Here is a 26,200-nt window from a genome sequence, read left to right on the forward strand (position 1 = left end):
GATGGCAGTTGTGCCATGTGTTTGCAGTACCCAAGCTCTTTTCTTTCTTTCAATCCTCACCTGAGGATATTTTTCCATTGCTTTTTTGTTTTTGTTTTTAGATAGAGTGGAAGGGAAGGAGAGAGGAGAAGAGGGAAGAGAAAGAGAGAAACATTGATGAGAGACACATTGATTGATTGCCTTCCACAACATGCCCCAACTGTGCTGGGAAGTAACTTGCAACTCAGGTACATGCCCTTGACTGGGAATTGAACCTGTGATCCTTCGGTGCAAGGGCTGATGTTCTAACCACTGACCCATACCATCCAGGGCTGCAGTACCCAAGCTCTTAATAACTGTCACCATTTGACATCTAAACTGCCCTACCACAAATCTAATTAACAAAATAAACTGATGAACGGAGTGGATCCAGAGACATGGAAGCATGGAACAGAGGGGGAAATCTCAGAGGGAAGGCAGGAGAGGGTGTGTGGGAGGTAATCAACCAAAGACTTTGTATGCATATACGCATAGCCCATGGACACAGACAATAGGGTGGTGAAGGCCTGGGGTGGGGGATAGGGTGGGGTGGGGGCAGGCTGAAGGGTGTCAACAGGGGAAAAAGGGGGGACATATGTAATACTTTCAACCATAAAAAATTATTTAAAAATGAATACATAAACTGTCCTACCATATGTTTAAGTCCCCTTAAACATCTATTTCAGCTGTACATAGAATAGAGAACATTTCTAGGTATGAATTTATTCAGCACTAGAACTTTCTATCCCAACAACAAAGTTGGCCTTATTTCTTTAAAAAAAAAAAATCTATTTTTTTACTTTTGAAAATAAGTCAGTGTAAGTTAGGGACATGTGTTTGTCACTAAGGAGTATCTTGGTATTTGAAAGTTTTAAAAGAGAACTCACTGCACAGTACTACTGGGAATGACTCAGCCGCCCCTTTTCTGCGTGCCCAGGGCTTTTGAGGAATGCTTTTCAGAAAAGTTGTTCTGTTTGATTTTGGTTCTTTTTTTGTCTCCCCTTCCTCTTTCTCAGCTGTGAGGATGCTGTGTGAATTGCAGCCACACCTCACCGCTCTGAAACAGAGCCGGGCTTTCTCTGCCATTTGTAACCCTATTGTGTAACGGTTTATAGAAAGACTTTGTTCCTTTAACAGAAATGAGAGCCACAGATCTATATATAGCCGGGGATAAAGGAAGGGCATTCCTAGCCATGCCAGCACACACCATCCTATATAATAAAAGCGTAATGTGCAAATTGTCCCCTCGATCGGGAGTTCGTCTGGGAGTTCGACCAGGGGGCAGAGCTGGCCGGGGGAAGGGAGGGAGTACCCCTGCTAGGGACCCTATCAGTGCATGAATTTCGTGCACTGGGCCTCTGGTAAATAATGACACGCCTGGGTTTGTCCCACCTGCTGAGCCTGTCCTACTGTTCAGCTATCAGACTTTGATTTCAGTAAATCAACATGAACCTGGGGACAACCAGCTTCTCTGCATCTCTGGTTAGGGAGTTGTAGGAACAAGGTTGAGCTGGCAGTTCCGGCAGTGAGCTTGTCAGGCAAGGTGGACTGGTATTCAGCCGAGAGGGGAAAGAGTGGTTAGGGATATCTGCTGTGTGTCTGGCCCTGGGCCTGGGCTGTGGGCACTGTGGTGGACAAGCCAGAGGTCCCTGTGCTCAGACAGCCTCATGGGGAAGCCAGGTATTCAGCGAGAAAGAGTACAACTGGAACAGACTCCAAGTGTGAGCCGTTCTGTGGAGGACAAGCATGGAGGGCAGAGCACAAAGCATGTGCTGGATTGGGTTGTGAGTCAGGGGAGCTACTCTGAGTCGGGGCACAAGGAAGGCTTATCTGGATCAGGGCCATTTAACTAACACCTTATTCCTAGAGGTATTCTAGTTCTCTCCTCACATCAAATTAGATCACCGGGAAGCCACCCAACAGGGTGAGGGTGGGGGTGAGGGGGTGGGCCATCCCCTGCAGAATCACCTCCGGGGTCTGGGACTGGGAGTGCAGAGGTCATGTGTAGCACTTGGCTTTAATCAGAGCTCACGCAAGAAAGGACTCCAGGTTTTCGTATTCAAACGGGCTCTGACCCTCATCGGCTGTGTCTTTTTAGTTATATTTGTAGCTTCTTTCTCTCGCCATGAGAAGCCTAGCACCAAACAAGATCAATATATTTACTCCTCTGTTTAATTCTACAATACACATAAATTTGTTTCAGAATAACTATACCCAAACCACTAGTAACAATAAACCTACTAATGTGGTAAGTCAAATTCAAGTTTTCTTTGCAGTTCTTTCTGTCCTTTTATCTTCAGGCTGAGGGTGAAAGTACTGTAGCTAAAAGTTATTTGGATTCCTTTCTATATATTTTTTTTAATATGGTTGTTTCCTATTTGATATATAGCTAACTTCATTTGCTTCTGTTGGTTTCCAACTTTGAAGTTAAAAAATTCTTGTTGGTTTAACTTTTTACATATCAATTATGATGTGTCTTGGTGTGGGCCTCTTTGGGTTCTTCTTCTTTGGGACTCTGTACTTCCTGGACTTGGATGTCTTATTTCCTTCACCAGATTGGGCAGGTTTTCAGCCATTATTTCTTTAAATCTGTTTTCTGTTCCTTTCGGTCTCTCTTCTCCTTATGGGACCCCTAATTATTCAAATGTTGGTACTCTTGATGTTGTCCCAGAGGCCTCTTAAACTATCCTAATTTTTTAAAGTACTTTTCTATTTTTTTGCTCTTTTGATGGGGAGATTTTCACTACCTTGTCTTTTAGCTTGCTGACTCATTCTTCTGCATCAACAAATCTGCTGTTGATTCCCTCCAATGTGTTTTTCATTTCAGTTATTGTAGTCTTCAGTTGTGATGGGTTCTTTTTGATATGTTCTCTTTGTTGAAGTTCTCACTGAGCTCATCTATTCTTCTCCCATGTTATTGAGCATCCTTATAACCAATGTTTTAAACTCCTTATCTGATAGATTGCTTGTCTCTGTTATATTTAGTTCCTTTTTCAGGTTTTGTCCTGGCCTTTCATTTGGAACACACTTCTCCATCTCCTCATTTTGGCTGTCTCTCTGTGTTTGTTTCTATAAATTAGGTGAAACAGCAACCAGGCTTGAAGGAGTGGCCTTGTGTAGGAGCTTCCGCTATGCAAGCTGCATGTGCCAGGTGTCGTTGGCAGGCCAGCTGGAGCTAGAGCATGTGAGGCAGTGGGAAGTCACAGGGGTTAAGACCCACTGTGACCTGGAGCTGGAGTTGAAGTGAGCACAGGCCAAGGGAAGTCCCAGGGAAAAGCCACTCTAGGGAAGCCAGTTGGAGTTGTAGCTAGTGTGTGCTCGGGCCTCTGGTAGTCCTGGGGGCCAGCCATACCAGGGCCTAGAGCTGAAGCTGGAGTGGTCCAAGCTGCAGGGAGCCCCAGGGGTAAGCCACGGGAGCTGGAGCTGAAGTGAGTGTGGTTTTCAGGAAGTCCTGGGGACAAGTTGTGCATGGACTGGAGCTATAGCTAATGTGGGTGCAAGCTGAGGGGAGTCCTGGGAAATAAACCACCAAGCTGCGATAAGCCTGGGGCCCAAGCCGCACTGGGACAGCCTTGGCTTGTGGTTGGAGTGCCTGGATAAGCTCCTGCCCATGAAATCATTGGGGATGGGAGGACCATCAATGGTGCTCTGGGGCTTCTGACATGACACTAGAGAGCATGGCAGAGGGAGAATGCTAAGATTGCATCCACCCTCTGAGTCTCTAGAGAAGATCACCGCGGCCTTAGATGTGTGTTTACCTAGCCTTCCCATAGGTTTGCAGCTAAGAAGATAAGCTAATAGGCCTCTTTCACAGAACGCCTGGGCTCCTCAGTATGTCGTCTCTCTGCTGCTCTCGACGGGTGTGGCAGCTAGAAAAGAACACGTTCTCTATTTGTTCTAGTCCTGTGGACACACAAGTATTAGCCCCACTGGCCGCCAGAGCCAGGTGATCTAGAGGTGTTCTCTAGGGGGCAAACACAAAAATTGGGGGGCCAGGCAAGTGTACAAACTCCTCTCCAAGAGATACCGGAGACCTGGAGCAAAGCAGATGGACAATGCAAAGTTGGGCATCCCCCTCCTTTGTCCCCAGAGAAAACCTCAGTAGGCCCCTAGATGTGTTGCTTAATTGTAATGTACATTGAATTCTTCATGAATACTGCCATGTGTAAAGTGCGGGGAAATTGTACTCTCTTTCACTTCAAATTTTAACAAGGGCTGTTCACTATTTCAGATATCACATCACCAATGGTCACGAATGGTATTAGAGGGACCATACAGCTCACCTACACACACCACCGTCTGCCACTGCCACCTCATGGTGATTCAACATGTTTGGGGCAAGCATCTGGCTATGTTATTATATAAAGTGTAGGTGGGCCCATGCATTTATATATTGATGCATTATTCATTTATTATGAACTACTTTTGTTGTGCTCTTTTTACAAGCTATTTTTATTTCTCTTTGGTATTAGAGTTAGGAGAGCCTATTGTTTTTTTAATGACATATCTCTGAATTCCCTTTTAGTATATTAAAGGGATAATAAAGTAATTGCTTATAAAAAGCAAGTATTCATTCTAAGAACCACCGTCTTGGAGGGAGAGGGCAGTGTGCTCCCTCGTAGTGAGCATTGATTTGTCAGCTCATAGGGAGGAAAGACCCTGATGGTCTAGGATGGGTCAGGACCCACCTCTGAACCCAGGCTCACTGTGACCTAGGGAAGGAAGTGCTCTTCTTGGCTAGCCTGGTAAGCTGAGCACCAGGGACAAGGAGGGCAGGAGGCAGGTGAGGCAAGACTCCAAGTTCCCCAGCCCCACTAGGGCCACCTGGAGATGGGGAGGGGGTCCCACAGTAAAAGTGGAGAGCGCTTACTGCATGGAAGCAGAAGGGAGGTTTAACTGGCTAATGTGACAGTTACCCGCCAAGACCAATACACACCGACTTAGCACCCAAGTAATGGAAAAGGGCTTACGGAACCTTCCCTACCACGGCCTGCAGAGCTTACAAAGCAAACCCACAACAAACCAGACTGCTATGGAAAAAGAGAAAAGAAAGCTGTCCTTAGGATGCGAGAAAAACTGCAAAAGAAAGCCACGAGCCACTCGCAATAACAGCGATGATGCAATGATAACAAAGCTCCCACCTAACCTTGGCAGGAATCCCGACTGTGCCGCGCACACGCACAGCGGGGGATGGCAACACCGGGAGCAGTGTTTGACAGCCTGCTCCTTGGCTGAATGTTAAATCAGACCCCAGGAGACACTAGCAAAGCACTAATTTTGGAAAAACCCTTGACGGCATATAAGCAGTTGTACATAATAACGGCACTCCAGTAAGAGCCACTTACTTGTAAGCACCAAGAAAAAGACTTGCATTGTTCTGATCCATTGGTGGCCCATCTGACGTTCCTTCTCATGGGCTGCAGACTATATTTTCACAAAACAAAGCCTCGGGAGAGCTCCATAAATGTCACATCTCCCCGTTGGGTTTTGCATGGAACTAGGGAGTGAAAGATTAAGCCCAGAATACTGATATTCTAATTTGCTGGTGGAGGAGCGATACTTAGTTAATGATTAATTTTCCTTTATTTAAGAAATGCTTTTGAACATATTCGATGGCCTGACGCAGTGCCTAGGGATACAAAGACGTGAGCCTCAAACTCTAGTGGGAGATCACAGTCCACACGCATATGTGCTGGGCTACTCCTCCGAACCCCCCTTCACTCCACCCCGTGCATCCTCGTCCTCTTCTTCCTGGACCAAGCAGTCTTCTGCCTCAGAATCTTGTGTTTTGCTGTTCTCTCATGCCCAGATATTTGATGGATCCATCCCTCTCTTCATTCAGGTCTCTGTACAAATGTCACCTTCTTGGACCGCCTGACCACCTCAGCTAAAATAACAACCCTCACTTTTCCATCCAGTCTTGTATTCTCTCACTCATGCCTCTTTTCTCTCCCAGCTCAGTTTGGTTTGTCTTCATAATAGTATCGGTATTTGATGTTAAAATAATGGTTAAAGTTATTGCTTTCCGATCTTTTAACCAAATACCCCAATTCTTTCATGTTATTGTCAGGCTACCTCTCTTAGATATTAGATACAGAGCACAACTTAGGCCTTAGTTCAAGAAGGCCCTGCCACCTCCTCTCTCTCACTTCTTACCCCAGACCCGTGGTCGGCAAACAGCGGCTCGCGAGCCACATGCGGCCCTTTGGCCCCTTGAGTGTGGCTCTTCCACAAAATAACACGGCCTGGGCAAGTCTATTTTGAAGAAGTGGCGTTAGAAGAAGTTTAAGTTTAAAAAATTTGGCTCTCACCCTAACCAGTTTGGCTCAGTGGATGGAGCGTTGGCCTGCGGACTCAAGGGTCCCAGGTTCAATTCTGGTCAAGGGTGTGTGCCTTGGTTGCAGGCATGTCCCCGGTGGGGAGTGTGCAGGAGGCAGCTGATTGATGTTTCTCTCTCACTGATGTTTCTGACTCTCTATCCCTCTCCCTTCCTCTCTGTAAAAAAATCAATAAAATGTATTTTTTTAAAAATTGGCTCTCAAAAGAAATTTCAATCATTGTACTGTTGATATTTGGCTCTGTTGACTAATGAGTTTGCCGACCACTGCCCAGACCTATTGAATCACATTCTCCAAGGGTCAGGCCCTGAGAATTGGGCAGGTGTCAAAAGCTCCCCAGGTGATCCTGATGCAACTGGCAGCTTCTCCAGTATTTGAGAATCTCCACCAACCCCATTATTCTCCCCAAATCTCAGGCTGAGTGACAGACCTTTTTATTTTATTTTTATTTATTTTTATTTTTTACAGAGAGGAAGGGAGAGGGATAGAGAGTTAGAAACATCAATGAAAGAGAAACATCGATCAGCTGCCTCCTGCACACCTCCTACTGGGGATGTGCCCGCAACCAAGGTACATGCCCTTGACCAGAAGCGAACCCCTGGGACCTTTCAGTCCACAGGCCGATGCTCTATCCACTGAGCCAAACCGGTTAGGGCAGGCGTCCTCAAACTACGGCCCGCGGGCCACATGCGGGTGTTTTTGCCGTTTTGTTTTTTTACTTCAAAATAAGATATGTGCAGTGTGCATAGGAATTTGTTCATAGTTTTTTTTTAAACTATAGTCCGGCCCTCCAATGGTCTGAGGGACAGTGAACTGGCCCCCCGTTTAAAAAGTTTGAGGACCCCTAGGTTAGGGCATGACAGACCTTTTTAAAAAAAAATTAATATATATTTATATCGTTATATAATTGTCATATCAGTTTTAGGTATACAACATAATGATTCAATATTTGTAAATATTGCACAATGGTCACCACAATAAGTTTAGTTAACATCTATCATACATAGTTACAAAAATGTTTTGTTTATGATAAGAACTCTTAGCAACATTCAAGTAAACTATATAGTATTATTAACTACACTTACAATGCTGTAATTTGGCATGCTCATGACATTTATTTTGTGGCTGGAAGTTAGTACTTTTTAACCCCTTTCACTCATTCCCCCCACCCCACACCTCCTTACCTCCGGCAACCACCAGTCTGTTCTTTGTATCCAGGAGGTCGGGTTTTGTTTGACTTGGTTTGGTTTCTTTGGATTCCACAACATCTAAGTTGTGATTGCCCACTAGGAATCCGATTGAGACCGTGGCTTTGATTTGCATTTCCATGATGATTAGTGACGTTGAGCACCTTTTCATGCACCTGTAGGCGAGCGTCAGCCTGCGGACTGAAAGGTCCCAGGTTCGGTTCAGGTCAAGGGCACGTACCTTGGTTGGGGGCACATCCCCAGTAGAAGATGTGCAGGTGGCAGCTGATCGATGTTTCTCTCTCATCGACATTTCTAACTCTCTATCCCTCTCCCTTCCTCTCTGTAAAAACAACAACAAAACAAAAAAAAGATTTGTATTCAGCTCTTCTGTGCATTTTGTTAATTGGATTGTTTGCTTTTTTGCTACTGGGTTGCATGAGTTCTTTATATATTTTGCATGGTAACCCTTTATCAGACATATCATTTACAAATACTTTCTCCATTTTGGTAGGCTGCCTTTTTATTGTGTTGATGGTTTCCTTTGCTGTGCAGAAGCTTTTTAGTTTGATATAGTGCCACTTGTTTGTTTTGCTTTTGTTGCCTTTGACCTTTTCAAAAAGATCAACTCTAACCTTCCAGTCAGAAGAGGGGTATACATTACTAAAGACCAGAAAGGATCCCCATTGAGATAACAGAGTTGTCATTTGTCTGTGGATAGTTGTTTGTGATTTTCAGGTGATGGAATAGAAAAGTCCACAAATTGTGATTTGGCGTGTAATGTTCCCCTGTAGAGTATTGCAACAAAAAATCTCAGTGTTTACATTGCTTTCCAATCTTTTAACCAAATAGCTCAATTCTTTCATGTTATTGTCAGGCTACCTGTCTTAGACATTAGATACAGAGCACATGTTAGGCCTCAGTTCAAGAAGAGAGAACACTCCTTCAAAGGTAAGATTTACAGAACTGGTGCAAGTTCAAGGACAAAATTCCTCGAGGTAAAAGAAATCTGGTCACATCTTCTTTTGGAGGGAGGGGGTGCCACCATGAAAGGATCCAGCTGCATCCTTCATTGGCCGTTTTCAGTTGGTGATAACAAATGTTGATGAGGATGTGGTCTGGTGAATATGGCGGGTGGATTAATACTTCCCAGGCAAGATCATTTAATGTGTCTTTAACTGGTTTTGAAGTGTGTGATGGTGCGTCATCATGAAGCAAAATTACTTTGCCGTGTCTTCTGGCCCTTTCTGGTGGTTTTACGATCAAAGCGTGGTTCAAATTGATTATTTGTTGTCGGTAGCGATCAGTATTAACGGTTTCACCTGGTTTTAGAAGCTTATAATACACCACACCTTCCTGATCCCACCAAACGCAGAGCATTGTCTTCTTTCTGAAGTGATTTGGCCTTGCAGTCGATGTTGATGGTTGACCTGGATCAACCCATGATTTTGTGCGTTTGGGATTCTCAAAGTAAATCCACTTTTCATTGCCAGTCACAATTTGATGCAAAAAAGACTTTCTTTCATGCCATTGAAGCAACATTTTACTGATGACTTTTCCGTTTTCCATTTGTCAATTGATGTGGCACCCATTTTCCTTCCTTTCAAATCTTTCCCATTGCTTGTAAACAATCGGAAATTATTTGCTGAGCAATGTTTAATCTTTCTGCAAGTTGTTTTTGAGTTTGACAAGCATCTTCATCCAATAATGCTTGTAATTGTTGGTCTTCAAACTTTTTTGGTTGACGTTCTTTGTCTTTCACATCGAAATCGTCACTTTTAAAGCATTTAAACCAGTGTTCACAAGTATCTTGAGATGGAGCATGTTCACCATAAGCTTCCCGAAGTATACGATAACTTTCAGCAGCACTTTTCTTCCAAATAAAGTAATGAATTAAAACTTCTTGCAAATGCTCTTTTTTTGGCACAAAATTCGACATTTTTAAGCGTAAAAATATCTGTGATGTTAACACCTTCAGAAAATTTGACATATGAAGTTTTGAAGCTTGCTGTCAATACAACAAAATAGCATGCATATCCAATTGCATATACATTAACATACGTGTAACTCCATCTATTGAAAAAATCCGCCTTATTAACCGGTACACCTAGTATACAGTTGTTCAGGAGACGGATGAAAGCAGCAGGAATTAGGGTGATAGGAGAGATGGATAGGAAGGAAATCTAGGAGTTCCCTGGGAGCCCCTGACAGACTGGATATGGCAGGTAAGGGAGAGGTTGGTGTCCAGGATGACCTCCGGCTTTCTAGCTTACTCAACACGGATGCAGCACTAAAACTGACCTGGTTGGATCATAATATCGCCTCGCACGACAGGATCAAATTCTGTGGCTTGTCAAACCCACTGGATTCACCTGGAGTGGAGGAGAAATTTCCTGAAGGAAAAGGGGTCCCGGTAGCAGGAAAAGAGAAATGGGAAAACCAGCTGAACAGACCCAGCTGTAGCTCCCACAGGCCACTGCAGAGATAACACAGAGGGTCTGGTCTCTGACCTTCATGAGATACTGGCAATAAGCGTCAGGTTATGTTCACCATTAATCACCAGTTTGCATATATCACCAGGCCAGACCCTGGGGGACACCATCCTGCTGCTCAGAAGGTCCCCGAGATGGTCAAATTCACTGCCATCGGCACACACCTGTAGGGGGCACTGTTACTCTTCTCACTCACTTCCCTGCAGTAGCCAACCAGGTGTCATTTTACCTTAAATCAGAGGTTTAAAGGGCAGAAGGATTCGTTCCAACAGCCTCAGCCAAACTGGGAAGTGGCAGAAGGAGCTAAGGTAGTGTTGCTGCACGGAACATTTAGTCCTAGTTTCGCATAAACACGCACAAAGACACACGCTCACGTGCTCCTTGGCATTCCTTCAAGCTTTCCCATCGTGTCAAGGGGATATGGATCTCAGGAAGAAAAAAAAATGCTCTTTGTTTATCCTAGGTATTTCTTTCAGTGGTACCTGGAAGCCTTTGGCAAATACGTTAGAATTATAAACCAGGATGATAAGCCAGTGAGGAGGTTAAAATAACAACAACTAGTCTTTCAAGGTCCCCTAAGGTACTCAGCAAACCGGTTGTATTCATGGCAAAGTAGAAGAAGCCAAATTGCCCAGGATGTTTGTCTAAGAAAATGATAGTGTGGCCTTTAGCGTATCCAGTGACGGATGTGGACTTGCCAAGGTTTGCTCAGTCCTTGTACAGGGACCGCGGTGGCTGCAGGCTTTATGGTAGAGAGGAAGCGGGCAAAACGCTGTCACTAGCCCGCTGGCTCTTTTGGTTTGTTTTTCTTTTTTCTAAGTGCTGTTTTTAAAAATGTGTTGGAAGCATTTCAAGTAGTCAAGAAGGGAAACCAAACTCGGGGAAAGAGAAGACACTGTGCCACAAAACAACAGCAGACAAACCCTGGGTATTTGTCACAAGGGTACTGAACAGTAAACAAAGCTAGTTGCAATCTTCTCTAAACCGGTGGGACTATTGGGCTGAAAGTATTAAGTAAATCAATGTTGCTTCCAAGTTGGTAGCTTCTGTGCTTCTTGTGCTTCTCTGGGCCCAAGTCCACGGTCAGGGTTGCAGCCATCTCCAGGGAGGTGGTACCTTTGTTCTTGGCAGCTCTGCGCCGTGATAAGAACCACCGTGTATGGAGAGCTCTGGATGGGCCGGTGCTCCAAGAACTTCTCCTGTGTTATTTCCACTACATCTTCACAGCAGCCTGGGAGGTAGCCCTGTACTTGAACATGAAGACATGGAGGTCGAGTGAGGCCTTTCATCAGTAGGTTCACTTACTGAAAGTTCAAGTGGCCACGATGAACTGAAAATCCAAAGCTAGTAAGTGATGGCACTACGACTGAAACCTGGGAAGTCTGTGTCTAGACTCTGCCAGCTCCCCTAAGCTGGCAGGCGGACATCCCCAAGGGGTCCCAGACTGTGAGAGGGCGCAGGCCGGGCTGAGGGGTCCCCCCACCCCGCAGTGCACGAATGTTGTGCACCGGACCTCTAGTTTTGTTATAAATCTAAAACTGCTCTAAAACAGTCTTTTTGAAAACGAGCAAATGTGGCAAATTGTTAAATCCTGGCGAATATAAATATGTGAAAATTCTCAATATTTGCAACTTTTCTGTATGTTGGGAATTACTTCAATGAAAAGTAAAAAAACAAAACAAAAGCATGCCATCTTTCAAGTAATTAGTTTCTAATTTTAGAAATTCATAACCTGAGAAAAAATGGTATTTGATGTTTGAACCACTCATCCAACAAGCGTTTATTGAACCGCCCACCGTGTGCCAAGCATCAAAGCTAGAGAGAATACTCAGTTGGGACCCTACCCTCCATGCCCGTGCAGAGAGATAAGTCTGATTCTAGTACCTGCTTTTTCCACTCTGCTGAGCCACCTCCTCTCTGGGATCCTGAGGTAGATTCCCATGCAGACCCCCGAATTGTTATCACTGTCACGTTGTTGTCACTCTCCTTGTAATCCGCTTCTTCAAATAGCAAAAGTCCTTCCTGACACTGGAGAAAAGGTGAATAAAGAGGAAAAGGTTACATGTAGGTTTGCTGAGAGTCATCAGTAATAGTAATAGCGTATACTTCAAGACATCTCATTGTATTGATACACAAATAGTCCACATTGTGAGACTCCCGGCTCCTGCAGAGCTTTTGAAGACGTTTCCCTTCGTTTGGCGAATCAATATGAAAACATCTGTTGGACTGCAGTTTTCCATGTTAAATTGCATCTGAGGTTTTGGCCTGTTCCAAAGCACTGAATCAAGTTGTAGATTGCTCGTGGCCTTAGCAGAGCAATTGTCACCGCGGCATGTGATACCCCAACTTGCCACCTTTTCTGCGGTGCAGGGCCTAGACACAAGCCTGTTTTTTCCTAACAGTCAGATTGAACACCCGAATTTCCATCACCAACAGAATGGGCACACTGTGGTGTATTCGTACAATGGGATAGTACACTGCAACAGAAAGGGCAAACTACTGCTACACGCGGCAAGGATAGACCTCACAGACTAATGTTGGACAGAGACAAGCACAAGAGTCCATGTTGAGTGAATTCATTTCTATGAAGCTCAGAACCAGCGAACACCGTCTATGCTGACAGACGCAGGGAAAGTGCTCACCCCTGGAGAGGGGTGAATATTAACCGAGTGCAGGCACCAGGGAGCCTCCTGGGGTGCTGAAGATAGTCTGTATCTTGATCTGGTAGTGATTACATGGCGATTATAAACACTGGCTAAAATTCACAAAGCTGCACTCTTTAGATTTTTGTACCCAACTGTATGTAAATACCTCAATTTTAAAATTAAATAGAATTGCCCTAGCCCAGTGATGGCGAACCTATGACACGCGTGTCAGCACTGACACGCGTAGCCATTTCTGATGACACGCGGCTGCTGAGGCGGCCGCATGCCGAGGATGAAACATTTGCTGCTCCTGAGGATGAAACATTTGCGAAATAATGTTTTTTCCTCAAAGTGACACACTACCCGAGTTATGCTCAGTTGTTTGGCGAAGTTTGACACACCAAGCTCAAAAGGTTGCCCATCACTGCCCTAGCCGATCTGGTTCAGTGGATAGAGCGTCAGCCCGTGGACTGAAGGGTCCTGGGTTCGATTCCGGTCAAGGGCACATACCTCGGTTGCAGGCTCAATCCCTGGCCCTGGTCCAATGATATTGGGACCAATATTTTCCTATTGCTGTAAAAAAATGTCATTGGAATTTTAGTAGGGGTTGCATTGAATCTATAGATTGCTCTGGGTTGTGTATTTTTTTAATCCTCATCCAAGGATGTGTTTTTTATTGATTTTTATAAAGAGAGAGAGAAACATTGATGTGAGCGAGAAACATCGATCAGTTGCCTCCTACATGCACCTCGACCGGGGATCAAACCCACAACCTAGGTATGTGCCCTGACCAGAAACTGAGTAACTTTCCTGCCCCTTTCTCTTTTTCTTCTTTTGATACCCCTAGAATGGGGAAGTTTATTGGCTTGATGTTATCCCATAAGTCCCTTAAGCTATCTTAACTTTTTTTCTTCTTCTCTGATTGTGTAAGTTCCACTGCCTTGTCTTTGATCTCGCTGGTCCTTTCTTCTGCTTCATCTAGTCTATTGTTGAACCCCTTTGGTGTGCTTTCCCCTTTAATTACTGTATTCTTCAGCCCTGTGACTTCTATTTTGTACTTTTTTGTATTTTATATCTCTTTGTTGATGTTCTCACTGTGTTTATCCATTCTTTTGAATTCAGTGAGCATCTTTATGACCATTATCTTGAACGCTTTATCAGGTAAATCATGTATTCTCATTTCATTAAGGACATTCTCTTAAGTTTTATCTTGTTCTTTCTTTTGGAACATATTCCTTTGTTTCTTTATTTTCTTTGACTATGTTTGTGTCTATATATTAGATAAATAATACTTCATTGTGTGTGTATATAATCACATTTTCTTTATTCATTCATCTGTTGGTAGGCACTCCTAGAAGAAGAAATAGAAAAGAGGTCCATTTGTTGATTGTTTTTTTTGCTATTCAGGCTGTATTCATATGATGGCTGTTAACATGTGAATGCATTTATCTTTTAGATATCCTGTTTTCAGTTCTGTTGGGTATATGCCCAGTCATAAAATTGCTGGATCATATGATAAATCTATTTTTAATTTTTTTATAAATCTCCGTGTTATTTTCCACAGTGGCTAAAAACAACTTTATTCCCATCAACAGTGTACAGGCTTCCCATTTCTCCACATCCTCACCAACACTTGTTATCTCTTCTCTATTTTATAATAGCCATTCTAACCAGAATGAGGTGATACCTCATTTTGGTTTTGATTTGTATGTCCTGATGATTACTGATGTTGAGCATCTGTTCATATAACTGTTGGCCATATAAATGTCTTCTTGAGAAAATTTTCTATTTTTGTTGCTCTGCCCATTTTTCAGTTGGATCAGGTTTTTTGTTGTTGTTATTGAATTACCTGAGTATCTTATAGATTTTGAATATTAACCCCTTATTCAATATATGATTTGATATTTTTTTCTCCTGTTCTATAACTTACCTTTTCTTTATTACAAATATTTTTTAAAATATATTTTTATTGACTTCAGAGAGGAAAGGAAAGCGAGAGAGAAACAGAAACCTCAATGATGATAATCATTGATCAACTGCCTCCTGCAGGCCCCCCTCCAACTGGGATTGAACCTGCTACCTAGGCATGTACCCTGACCAGGAATTGAACCATGACCTCTTGGTTCATAGGTCAACATTCAACCGTTGAGCCACCCTGGCCAAGCTACAGGTTACCTTTTCATTTGTTGGTTGATTCTCTTGCTGTACAGAAACTTTTAAGTTTGATGTAGTTTTATTTACTGAGTTTTACATTTTTGTTCATGCTTTTGGTATCTATACTAATAAAAGCCTTGGGGGTAATCAGGCCAGCAGGGGAGGGTATTTGGGGGCAATTAGGCCCACAGAGGAGCAGTTAGGGGGCAATCAGGCCAGCAAGGGAGCAGTTAGGGAGCAATCAGGCAGGTAGGTGAGTGGTTAGAAGCCAGCGGTCCCGGATTGTGAGAGGGATGTCCAACTGCAGGATTAGGCCCGATTCCACAGGGATCGGGCCTAAACCTGCAGTTGGACATCCCCCGAGGGGTCCCATATTAGAGAGGGTGCAAGCTGGGCTAAGGGACACCCTCCCCAGTGCACGAATTTCGTGCACCGGGCCTCTAGTCCTATTATAAAAAGCATTGCCAAGACCAATGCCAAGGACCACTTTTCTATGTTTTCTTCTAGGAGTTTTCTGGCACCAGATCTTAAGTCCTTGATCGATGTTGAGTTGATTTTTGTGTATGGTGTAAGATAGGGGTCCAATTTCGTCTTTTTGGCATGTGTTATCCAGTTTTCCCAGCACCACTTGTTGAAGAGGTGTTCTTGGCTCCCTGGTTAAATATTAGTTGACTGTATATGCAGGCTCTCTATTCCATTCTGTTGGTCTATGTGTCTATTTTTATGAAAGACCACACTGTTTTAATTACTGTAGCTTTGTAGTATACAGTTAACCCTTAAACGAAGTGGTCTTGGACTACAAGGGTCCTCTTATACACAGATTTTAAAAATCAACTGTGTTTTATAATACATGTTTTTATTGATTTCAGAGAGAGGGAGAGATAGAAAAAATGATGAGAGAAACATCCATCAGCCAACCCCGGCTCACCCCTACAGGGGATCAAGTTCCCAAACCAGGCATGTGCCCTGACCAGGAATCAAACGGACAACCTCCTGGTGCACTGGACGGCACTCAACCAACTGACCCACACCAGCTGAGCATCAGCTGTATTTGAATCCACAATTGGGAATCAGTGAGTGCAGAGGGCTGCTACATGAAGTTTTTTTAAAATATATTTTATTGCCCTAACCGGTTTGGCTCAGTGGATAGAGCATCGGCCTGCAGACTCAAGGGTCTCAGGTTCGATTCTGGTCAAGGGCATGTACCTTGGTTGCGGGCACATCCTCGATGGGGGGTGTGCAGGAGGCAGCTGATCGATGTTTCTCTCTCATCGATGTTTCTAACTCTCTATCCCTCTCCCTTCCTCTCTGTAAAAAATCAATAAAATATATATATTTAAAAAAAAAAATATATATATATATATATTTTATTGATTTTTTTACAGAGAGGAGCAGAGAGCTAGAAACATCGATGAGAGAGAAACATCAACCAGCTGCCTCCTGCACACCCCCCACGGGGGATGTGCCCGCAACCAATGTACATGCCCCTGACCGGAATCGAACCTGGGACCCCTCAGTCCGCAGACCGACGTTCTATCCACTGAGCCAAACCGGTTTCGGCTACATGAAGTTTTTATTGTGCGCCCTAACCCCTGCGGTGTTTAAGGGTCAACTATAGTCTGAAGTCAGCAAGTGTGATGCCTCCAATTTGTTCTTCCTCAGGATTGCTTTGGCTATTGTACTTCCATAGACATTTTAGGATTTTTTTTCTTTCTATTTCTGTGAAGAATGCCATTGGAATTTTGATAGGGATTGAATCTATAGATAGCTTTGGGTAATAAAAACATTTTAATAATATTAATTCTTCTGACCCATAAACACAGAATGTCTTTTTGTGTCTTCTTCAATTTCTTAAAAAAAAAAAAAGTCTTACAGTTTTTGTTATACAGTCTTAGTCCTAGGTTTTTATTTTCATTATGAATGGGATAGTTTTATTTTTCAGATGTTTCATTATTAATATACAGAAATACAACTGATTTCTGTAGGTTAATTTTATATCTGCAACTTTAGTGTTTTTGATCTTAGAGGAAAAGTTTTCAATTTCCCACCATTGGGTATGAAGTTAGCTGTGACCTTGTCATATATGGCCTTTCTGTTGAGGTATGTTCCTTCAATACTCAATCTGAGGATTTTTATCATAAAGGGATGTCATCCATAACCCCACTGCCCCACCCTCTGACAACTATTAGTTTTTCTGTATCTCTGAGTCTATTTGTTTTACTTGTCACTTGTTTAGTTTTTTTAAATCCCATACATAAAAAAGTGAAATACAGTATTTATCTTTTTCTGAATTAAGTTACTTAGCATAATACCCTCCAGGTCTATCCATGTTGTCATAAATGGCAGGATTTCATTCTTTTTCATGGCTGAGTAATACTCCTGTGTGTGTATGTGAATGTGTATGTGTGTCCTTCTTTATCCATTCATTTATTAGTGAACACCTAGGTTGTTTCCATATCTTGGCTATTGCAAATATGCTGCAGTGAACATACGGTTGCATATATCTTTTAGAATTAGTGTTTCATTTTCTTCAGATAAGTACCCAAAGTGGAATTACTGGGTCCCTCTTTGTCTCTTGTTATAGCCTTTGTTTTAAAGTCTATGTTGTCTGATATAAGTTTTGCTATTCCAGCTTCTTTTTTATTTTCATGAAATATCTTTTCCATCCCTTTATTTTCACTCTGTGTGTATATTTCAATCTGGAGTCTCATGTAGGCAGCATATGTGTGGGTCTTGTTTTTTATCCATTCAGTTACCCTGTTTTTCTAAGGGAGCACTTAGTCAATTAACATTTAAAGTAATTAGTGAGCCCTGGCCGGTTTGGTTCAGTGGTTAGAGCGTTGACCCATGAACCAAAAGGTTTCACGTTCGATTCCCAGTCAAGGGCCCGTACCTCAGTTGCAGGCTTGATCCTGGGCCTGTCGGGGTGCACGTGAGAGGCAACCAATCGGTGTGTCTCACATTGATGTTTCTCTCTCCCCTCCTCCTTCCTTCCTTCTCACTTATTGCCATTTTAATTGTTTTCATACTAGATTTATATGTGGTTGGTCTTTAATATAGGGTGTCCCCCAAAAATGTATACATACTTTAATAGCTGTTATCTCAATTTTGAAAATGAACTGTATTTTAATAAATGCTGCCTTTATAATTATTCAAAGTGTGTGTATACATTTTTTGGGGGATACTCTAAATATGTTTACCTTTGCTAGTGACATTTTCCCCCAATATATATATTTTTAATATATCTTTATTGATTTCAGAGCAGAAGGGAGAGAGAAACATCAATGATGAGAATCGTTGATTGGCTGCCTCCTGCACGCCCCCTACTGGGGGTCAAGTCCACAACCCTGGCATGTGCCCCTGACTGGAATCGAACCTGGGACTCTTCAGTCCGCAGGCCGATGCTCTATACACTGAGCCAAATCAGCTATGGCTCCCCATATATTTTTTTATTTCTAGTTTTTGCCTTTTCTTTTCCACTTAAAGAATTCCTTTTAACATTTCGTGTAATGCCAATTTAATGGTAATGAACTCCTTTACCTTTTGCTTATCTGAGAAAATCTTGATCTCTCCTTTAATTCTGAATGATCCTTGCTGGGTAGAGTATTCTTGGTTGTAGGTTTTATCCCTTTTATCATGTTCAGGTCCCACAGGCTAGGGCTCAGACCCCTCACTCTTCAGAGATAACCTCCACATCATTTGTGATATCCCTCCCACTTGTGAGTCACCACCTGGGAAATGGGGGTAGGATAGGTCCTGACTAGACTTAGTCTCTACCCCTCCTACCTGTCCCAATGTGGCTTTTTCTTTATATCCATAGTTGTAGAAAATCTGTTCTGCTAGTCTTCAGGTCATCCTCAGAGAGCTGTTCTCCATATAGTTGTAGTTTTGGTGTCAATGAGAGGAGGTGAACTCGGGATCTTCCTACTCTGCCATCTTGAACTCAGAGCCAGGAGCCTTGCTCTTGAATGTCAATATAGCTTGTCCATGAAATGTCGTTCCTTGTTGTTGGTGCACTGCCCCTGCAACAAAGGTGTCTCAGGATAGGATTGGAGTCACTCAGGAAATATTCTGATTTAGAATTTTAAGCTTAGCCTGGTTAAAGACCTCCTTTTTCTTCTAAAGAATGACTTTCTCTTAGATTTTGACTGCCATAAAGTGTTACACCAGAAAGGCATTTTTATGTTTTGACTTACTATTGTATGCTTTTAAATACCAGTCCACCTCCCACCCCCGAGACTGAAGGTAGCCCATGTACCTGAGATTTCATGAGACTTCACTTTTTTCTTGTCGTATGTTACATAGAGCCTAAGAGCCTGAAGGTCTGGATTCAAATGCCCATCTTCACCACCACTTACTATGTGATTTGGGGCAAGTCACTACACTTGTTGAATAGATCATTGAACCAATCTCACAGGGTGATTATATGGTGCATGTTAAGTAAACATGTAGTACATGATCAATATTAGCATTTACAATTATTGATTCAAATACAGGCTTTCTTTCATTGTGAAGAAAAAAAGATTCTGTGATTTCTAAACCAACACATGCCCCCACCTTCAGAATCACTGCTCTATACAGGTGCATACGTACTGTGTCACTTTTTAGTAAACATGAGCTTTGTTCCTCAGATGCTTATTTCACAATTTTCATTGTTGACCAGAGTTAAGGTGCCACCAAATTATCAGTGCATCATAGTTGGTATTGTAAATAATAGTCACCAACACCTGAGATTAGTTTAAACATTAGATCTATTCAACAAATAAGTTTAAAGGTAGAAAAGACAGGTCCAGCATACAGTTTAGCATTTGCCTCATTTTACATTATAACTTTTTATGCTGTTACTTTAGAAATTAGTCAAAATGTCTTACATTAATTTCAATGTTTGCAAGATATTAACATTTGGGGACTGAGCTGGGGGAGAGGTGAAGGGTATAGGGGGATAAATGGTGATGGAAGGAGATTTGACTTGGGGTGGTAAACAACATGGAGTACAGATGATGGGTTGTGGAATTGTGCCCTTGAAACATGTATAATTTTGTTAACCAGTATCACCCTAATGCATTCAATAAAAAAGGGGGAAAAACTACTTGGGGACTGATAAAGTACTTTTGTATGTCAGACTGGCACATGCACTTGGCAATTTGAAAATAATCACAAAATATTTCAAGTACCATACTTTTTCACTTGGAGGGGGGTTGATAAGTAAAAACAAAACTCCATCACCAACCATAAATCCCTCTGCTCATATATACCTTATCAATGGTTAGTATATATCTTAATGGGATCTTTAAAAAATACAAATATTTTTACTTCCAATATGAAGAGCCTTTCCTTTACAGGAAAAAATAACAAATATCCCACATTGCTTCAAATTTTCTGGGAATATTATTATAACAAAATCAATAATTACATGTTTTTCTACCTTTGTAGATAAGACCATCTTTCCTGCTTCCCCAACTTGCCATGATTATGATGGACAGATAAAAAGCTGAATAAGACACCACCTAAAATTTGAAATTGGCTTACCCTTTAAATTCTTGCCATGTATGTATGTACACTTGAAACAAGGTGATTGAGAAGATCTGAGATGTTATCAAAGTGGTAACTAAGAACCCTTAAATCTAACCAATTAGATTGTCGAACTTTATAGAAGAAAGTGAGTCAGTATGAAGTCTGGATTGATATAGGAATTCATTAATGTAGCTTTGGCCTTGTCCTCATTGGAAGACTCCAGAGTGTCTTCATGATGGTTTGGTTTCCTAGCACAGCAGTGCATCAGACTATCATGCTTGATGGTATTGACTAGTAGATTGACCAGTTCCACCCATTTACTTCTAGCTTGAATCCAACTTGATTTTACTATTTCCACGAGAACTGTTTTACTGTAGTCCCCCTTATCTGCAGTGTCTCTTTCCATGGTTTCAGTTACCTGCAGCCAACCAGTCTGAAAGTATTAAATGAAAAATCCCAAAGAGAAATTAGCAATTCATCTTTAAAGCAAAAGAAACCATCAACAAAACAACAAGAAAGCCCACCGCATGGGAAAACATATTTGCAAATGCTATCACTGATAAAGGTTTAATCTCCAACATCTACAGGCAGCTTATGCAACTTAATAAGAGGAAGATAAATGATCCAATAAAAAAATGGGCAACAGACCTAAACAGAATATTTTCAAAAGAAGACAGAAGGAAGGCCAAGAGACACATGAAAACATGTTCAAAGTCACTTATTATCCGAGAGATGCAAATCAAAACAACAATGAGGTACCATCTCACACCTGTCAGAATGGCTATCATCAACAAATCAACAAACAACAAGTGTTGGCGAGGATGCGGAGAAAAAGGAACCCTCGTGCACTGCTGGTGGGAATGCAGACTGGTGCAGCCACTGTGGAGAACAGTATGGAGTTTCCTCAAAAAACTGAAAATGGAACTCCCATTTGACCCAGTAATCCCACTCCTGGGAATATATCCGAAGAAACTAGAAACACCAATCAGAAAGGATATATGCACCACTATGTTCATAGCAGCACAATTTACAATAGCTAAGATTTGGAAACAGCCTAGGTGCCCATCAGCAGATGACTGGATCGGAAAACTGTGGTACATCTACACAATGGAATACTATGCTGCCATAAAAAAGAAGGAATTCTCATCATTTGCAGCAACCTGGATGGAATTGGAGAACATTATGCTAAGTGAAATAAGCCAGTCAATGAAAGAAAAATACCACATGATCTCACTCATTTAGGGATAGTAAAGAACATTATAAAGTGGTGAACAAAAAGATAGATACAGAGTCAGTAAAGCATCAAACAGACTTTCAAAGTACAGGGGGAAAGTTTGGAAAGGTGGGGGAGTTATGAAATCAAACGAAGGACTTGTATGCATGCATATAAGCATAAACAATGGACGCAAAACTCTGGGGGGGGAGGGCATGTGTGGGTGTGGGGTGGGGGGTAATAGTAAGATATGTACACATATAATACCTCAATAAAAATATTTAAAAAAAAAAAAAAAAAAAAAAAGAGAAATTAGCAATTCATCTTTAAAATTGTGTGCCATTCTGAGTAGTGTGATGAAATCTCATGCTGTCCTGCTTACGTGGAGTCAACCCTTTATCTAGTTCTTCCCACTTGCTGGTTAATAGCCATCTCTGTTATCAAATTGACTGTCATAGTATCACTGTGTTTGTGTCAAGTAACCCTTATTTTACTTAATAATGGTCCCAAAGCACAAGAGTAGTAATGCTGGCAATTAGGATATGCCAAAAAAGAAGCTGTCAAGTGCTTCCTTTAAGTGAAAATATGAAAATTCAATGTTATCCATGGTTTCAGGAATCCACTGGCGGTATTGTAATATATCCCATGGATAAGAGGGGACTCATGAATAGAGAGAATGTACTCATTAAACACAAGTATCCAGGTCCTCTTCAAAGTCATTTACTCATTGCAAATGCATAATCTGGGGCCATGATTTTACATCAAAAGAACAAAAAAGTTTCAAAGTATTCTCTAAAACAGCAGTTGCCAACCTTCCGGGCCTCATGGACCACTGGTTGGAGACCGCTACTGTCATGGGCTGCATAACGACAGACTCCATATACAACAGTGGTTCCATAAGATTATAATGAAGCTGAAAAATTCCTACCGCCTAGTAACATCATAGACATTGCAACATCACAACATAATGCATTACTAATGTGTTTGTGGTAATGCTGGTGTAAACACTTATGATGCCAGTCATATAAAAGTATAGCACATACAATTATACAGTACATTAATACTTGATAATAAGTGTTACTGGTCCATGTATTTACTATGTTATATCATTATTTTTAGAGTATAGTCTATTTATTAAAAAGTTTGCTTGTAAAACAGTATGCTATTATGTCAGCAGCAGCCTCATACATCTTGTTTACCATGTCTCTTGGTGAAATCAAGCACAAAATGATTCAGTCTCATGTTTTCTTCATCATGGCCCCTTAGTGTACAAAATTTACTAATAATGTTGCCAGTGAGAGGGCATGTCTAGTGACTGACCTGAAAAGAAAAATAGTGATTAAGGACTACGAAGGTAGAAAATCAGTCATGGTTATTACTCTCCTGCCCAGTATGTCCCATTCCATCTTGAAGCAAAAGAATGAAGTGATGGAAACTCAAAGGACCTGCTTCTTGAAGGCATGGAGACTAACAAAAACTCAAGAAGGGCCTACACGAGACATGGAGAAACTTGCAATGACCTGACTGAAGACCAGACACAGAAGCTAGACTGGACCATGATGCTGAATTCACTGCTAGCTTCAGGGAATTTAAACAACTTGAGAATTGTTATTACATAATGCAAAAGTGGTGAATCTGCCAGTGCTGACGTGAAGGCAGAAAAAAATTTGTACACTCTAGAGAAGCTGTGGAAAATTACTTGGCAGAGCAAATATTCAATCTAGATGAAAACTCCCTATTCTGGAAATGGATGCCTCAAAGGACTTTCATCCATGAGGGGAGGAGTAACCACCACTGATTTTCCACCTTCTAGTCCAGAGTCACTTTTACTTTTGTTTCAAGGCTTTTAAAGGACCGGATAACAATCTTGCTTCGGGGCAGTGTTGCAGGCTACAAATGTAAACCCTTTGTGATCTGGCACAGTGGCAACCCCAGGGCCTTCAGGCATATCAACAAACACACACTGCCAGTGTACGACAGAAGCAATAATGTCATGGATGACCCAGCTCCTCTTCCAAGATGGCCTTCTGAATTGCTATGCCAAGCAAAATCAAGTACCGTTCGGAGAGTAACATACCTTTCAAGATTTTGCTTATTGTTGATAAAGCTCCTGGGAATTCTCGTTTTATTGGTGATGCAATTCTGAAAGGATTACATCTGACTGCATTGAGAACCTTGCTTAGGCTTGGGGCGATGTCACCAGGAAGTGTATAACTGTCGTCTGGAAGACACTTAAAAGGTCGGTCTAGGACTTCAAAGGAGTTGCTGAGGATGAGGTTGCAAAAATCAACAAGGCTGTAGTTGAGCCCAGGCCGGTTTGGCTCAGTGGATAGTGTAGGCCTGTGTGCTGAAGGGTCCTGGGTTTGATTCCAGTCGAGGGCACATGCCTGGGTTGTGGGCTTGATTCCCAGTATGGGGCATGCAGGAGGCAGTCGATCAATGATTCTCTCTGATCATTGATGTTTCTCTCTCTCTGAAATCAGTAAAAATATAAAACAAAAAGACAAAAACAAACAAGGCTGTGGTTGAAATGGCAAGCAACTCTAACTGGGTGTGGATGAGGGTGACACTGCTCCTAGAGGTGGTTCCTGAGGAACTGACTAATGAGTTGTTAGGGCTGGAATAGGAACACATAGCTGAAGAGGAAAAAGGAAACTGCAGAACAAGAACCCCCAAGAAAACTCAGTCAGATTAGCAGCTTTTGCAGATCTCAGTAAGGTCCTTAAAAAGTTTGAAAACATGGTCACCAACACCTAATAGGTTTTCATCAATAGAGAGGAATGTTCATGATGCACTACGTGCTTACAATTCTTACAATAGAAAAACAAGCCCAGCAAAACACCATGGACCCATTTTTGAAGAGTAACAGCCTCAGGAATAGCCTTAAGGCAGGTCCTCCAGGAAGCACTCAGGAGGCAGTGTTGTCATAGGAGATGACAGCTCCATGTGTTATGGCCCCTGAAGACCTTTCAGTGGAACAAGATATGGAGGTAGAAGGCAGCAATACTGATGATCCTGCAGGCCTGGGCTAATTGTGTTTGTCTTAATTATTAATAAAGTCTACTTTTTTTAAAATTTTAACAGGAAAAAATTTTTAACAGGAAAAATGTGTATTGAATAAGGATATAAAGAAAACATTTTTGTACAGATGCACAATGTGTTCGTTTTAAGCTTAGTGTTATTATAAAAGATTAAAAAAAATAAGACAAAGGTAAAAAGTTACAGTAAGCTAAGTTTAATTATTGAAAAAAGCTTATAAATTTCATGTAGCCCAAGCGTTGTCAGTCTACTGTAATGTCCTAGGCCTTCCATTCACTAAGCACTCACTGACTCACCCAGAGCAACTACCAGCCCTGCAAGCTCCATTTATGATTAAGTGCCCTGTACAGGTAATTCCATTTTCTTTTATGCCCTATTTTTACTGTACCTTTTCTGTTTAGATACACAAATACCATTGTGTTACAATAGCCTACAGTATTCAGTACAGTAAAATCCTGTTTGTTGTAGCCTAGGAGCAACGGGTTATACCATATAGCCATGTGTAGTGGGCTATACCATCTAGGTTTGTATAGTGCACACTATGATGTTCACACCAATTGCTATTGATGCATTTCTCAGAACATATCCCCAACACGTATTCCCATTGTTAAGCCAGCCACATAACTATAGTTTGATGGGAGGCAAAGTACAGTCATGTACTGAATGACATTTTAGTCATTAACAGATCCCACATATACGTATAAAAGCCTAAGCGATGAGCTGGCCGACTGGCCAGTAGCTATGATGCGCACCGACTACCAGGGGGCAGACACTCAGTGCAGGAGCTGCAGAGCTGTGGTCAATTGGCAGTTCTCCAGTGACACACCCGGAACCAGAGAGGGAGCCAGATTCCAGGGTGCATCACCAGAGACCTGCCCTCTCGCAATTGGGAACCCTTGGGGGATGTCAGACAGCTGGTTTCTGCCTGATCCCCGCAGGCCAGGCTGAGGGGCCCCCACCGGTGCACAAATCTGTGCACTGGGCCTCTGTAAGATTATAATGGAGCTGAAAACTTCCTACTGCCTAGTGATGTCATAGCCACCCTAATCTAAGCACCACAAATTACTCGTCTTTGTGATGCTGGTATAAACAAACCCACCAGGCTGCCAGTTCTATAAAAGTGCCATGTAGGTTTGTGTTAAGGGCATTCTATGATGTTTACATAAGGAAGACATTGCCTAACGATATATTTTCTCAGAATGTATCCCCATTGTTAAGGAGTACATGACTTGTATAATCAATGACAAAATACTGTAAACAAGATACATTCCTTTAGCCGACCTTACCCAAGCACGTCTCAGTATAAATGCAGAAATGGAGAAAAACTTGAAATGGCTAAAAAAGCAATTTCAATTAGCCAGTCTACACCTAGTACCCACAAAAAAAATGTCACCTATCAACTTAGTCTTAAAACTTCCAATAGAAGCAGCCATACTTTTGTGAAATGAATTTGCAAATACAGAATCAAACAATGAGAATGGAGTAATGGAGTGCAAGTTTTTTTTTCCTAAATCAATTCCTGCCAGATCACAAACTTTTAGTTTGTTGGTTCCAATCCAAGCAGGAGTTTGCTTCACTAGAAAATGAAGGTATTTGCAGA

General features: G+C 42.0%; 1 protein-coding gene across 1 annotated transcript in view; it reads right to left on the reverse strand.

Moving 5' to 3' along the window:
- SNX31 (sorting nexin 31) overlaps positions 1–20,754 on the reverse strand; it is a 78,403-nt gene extending 57,649 nt beyond the window's left edge. Inside the window, exons 1-2 of the mRNA XM_054708744.1 lie at positions 20,698–20,754; positions 11,920–12,063 (exon numbers count right to left, since the gene is read on the reverse strand). Coding sequence (XP_054564719.1) covers positions 11,920–12,063; positions 20,698–20,754 — 201 coding nt within the window. The remainder of the gene's footprint in view (positions 1–11,919; positions 12,064–20,697) is intronic.
- Between the last annotated feature and the right edge of the window lie 5,446 nt (positions 20,755–26,200).

The sequence above is a fragment of the Eptesicus fuscus genome, chromosome 19 (genome assembly GCF_027574615.1).
Source record: "Eptesicus fuscus isolate TK198812 chromosome 19, DD_ASM_mEF_20220401, whole genome shotgun sequence".
In the NCBI taxonomy this organism is placed as follows: Eukaryota; Metazoa; Chordata; class Mammalia; order Chiroptera; family Vespertilionidae; genus Eptesicus; species Eptesicus fuscus.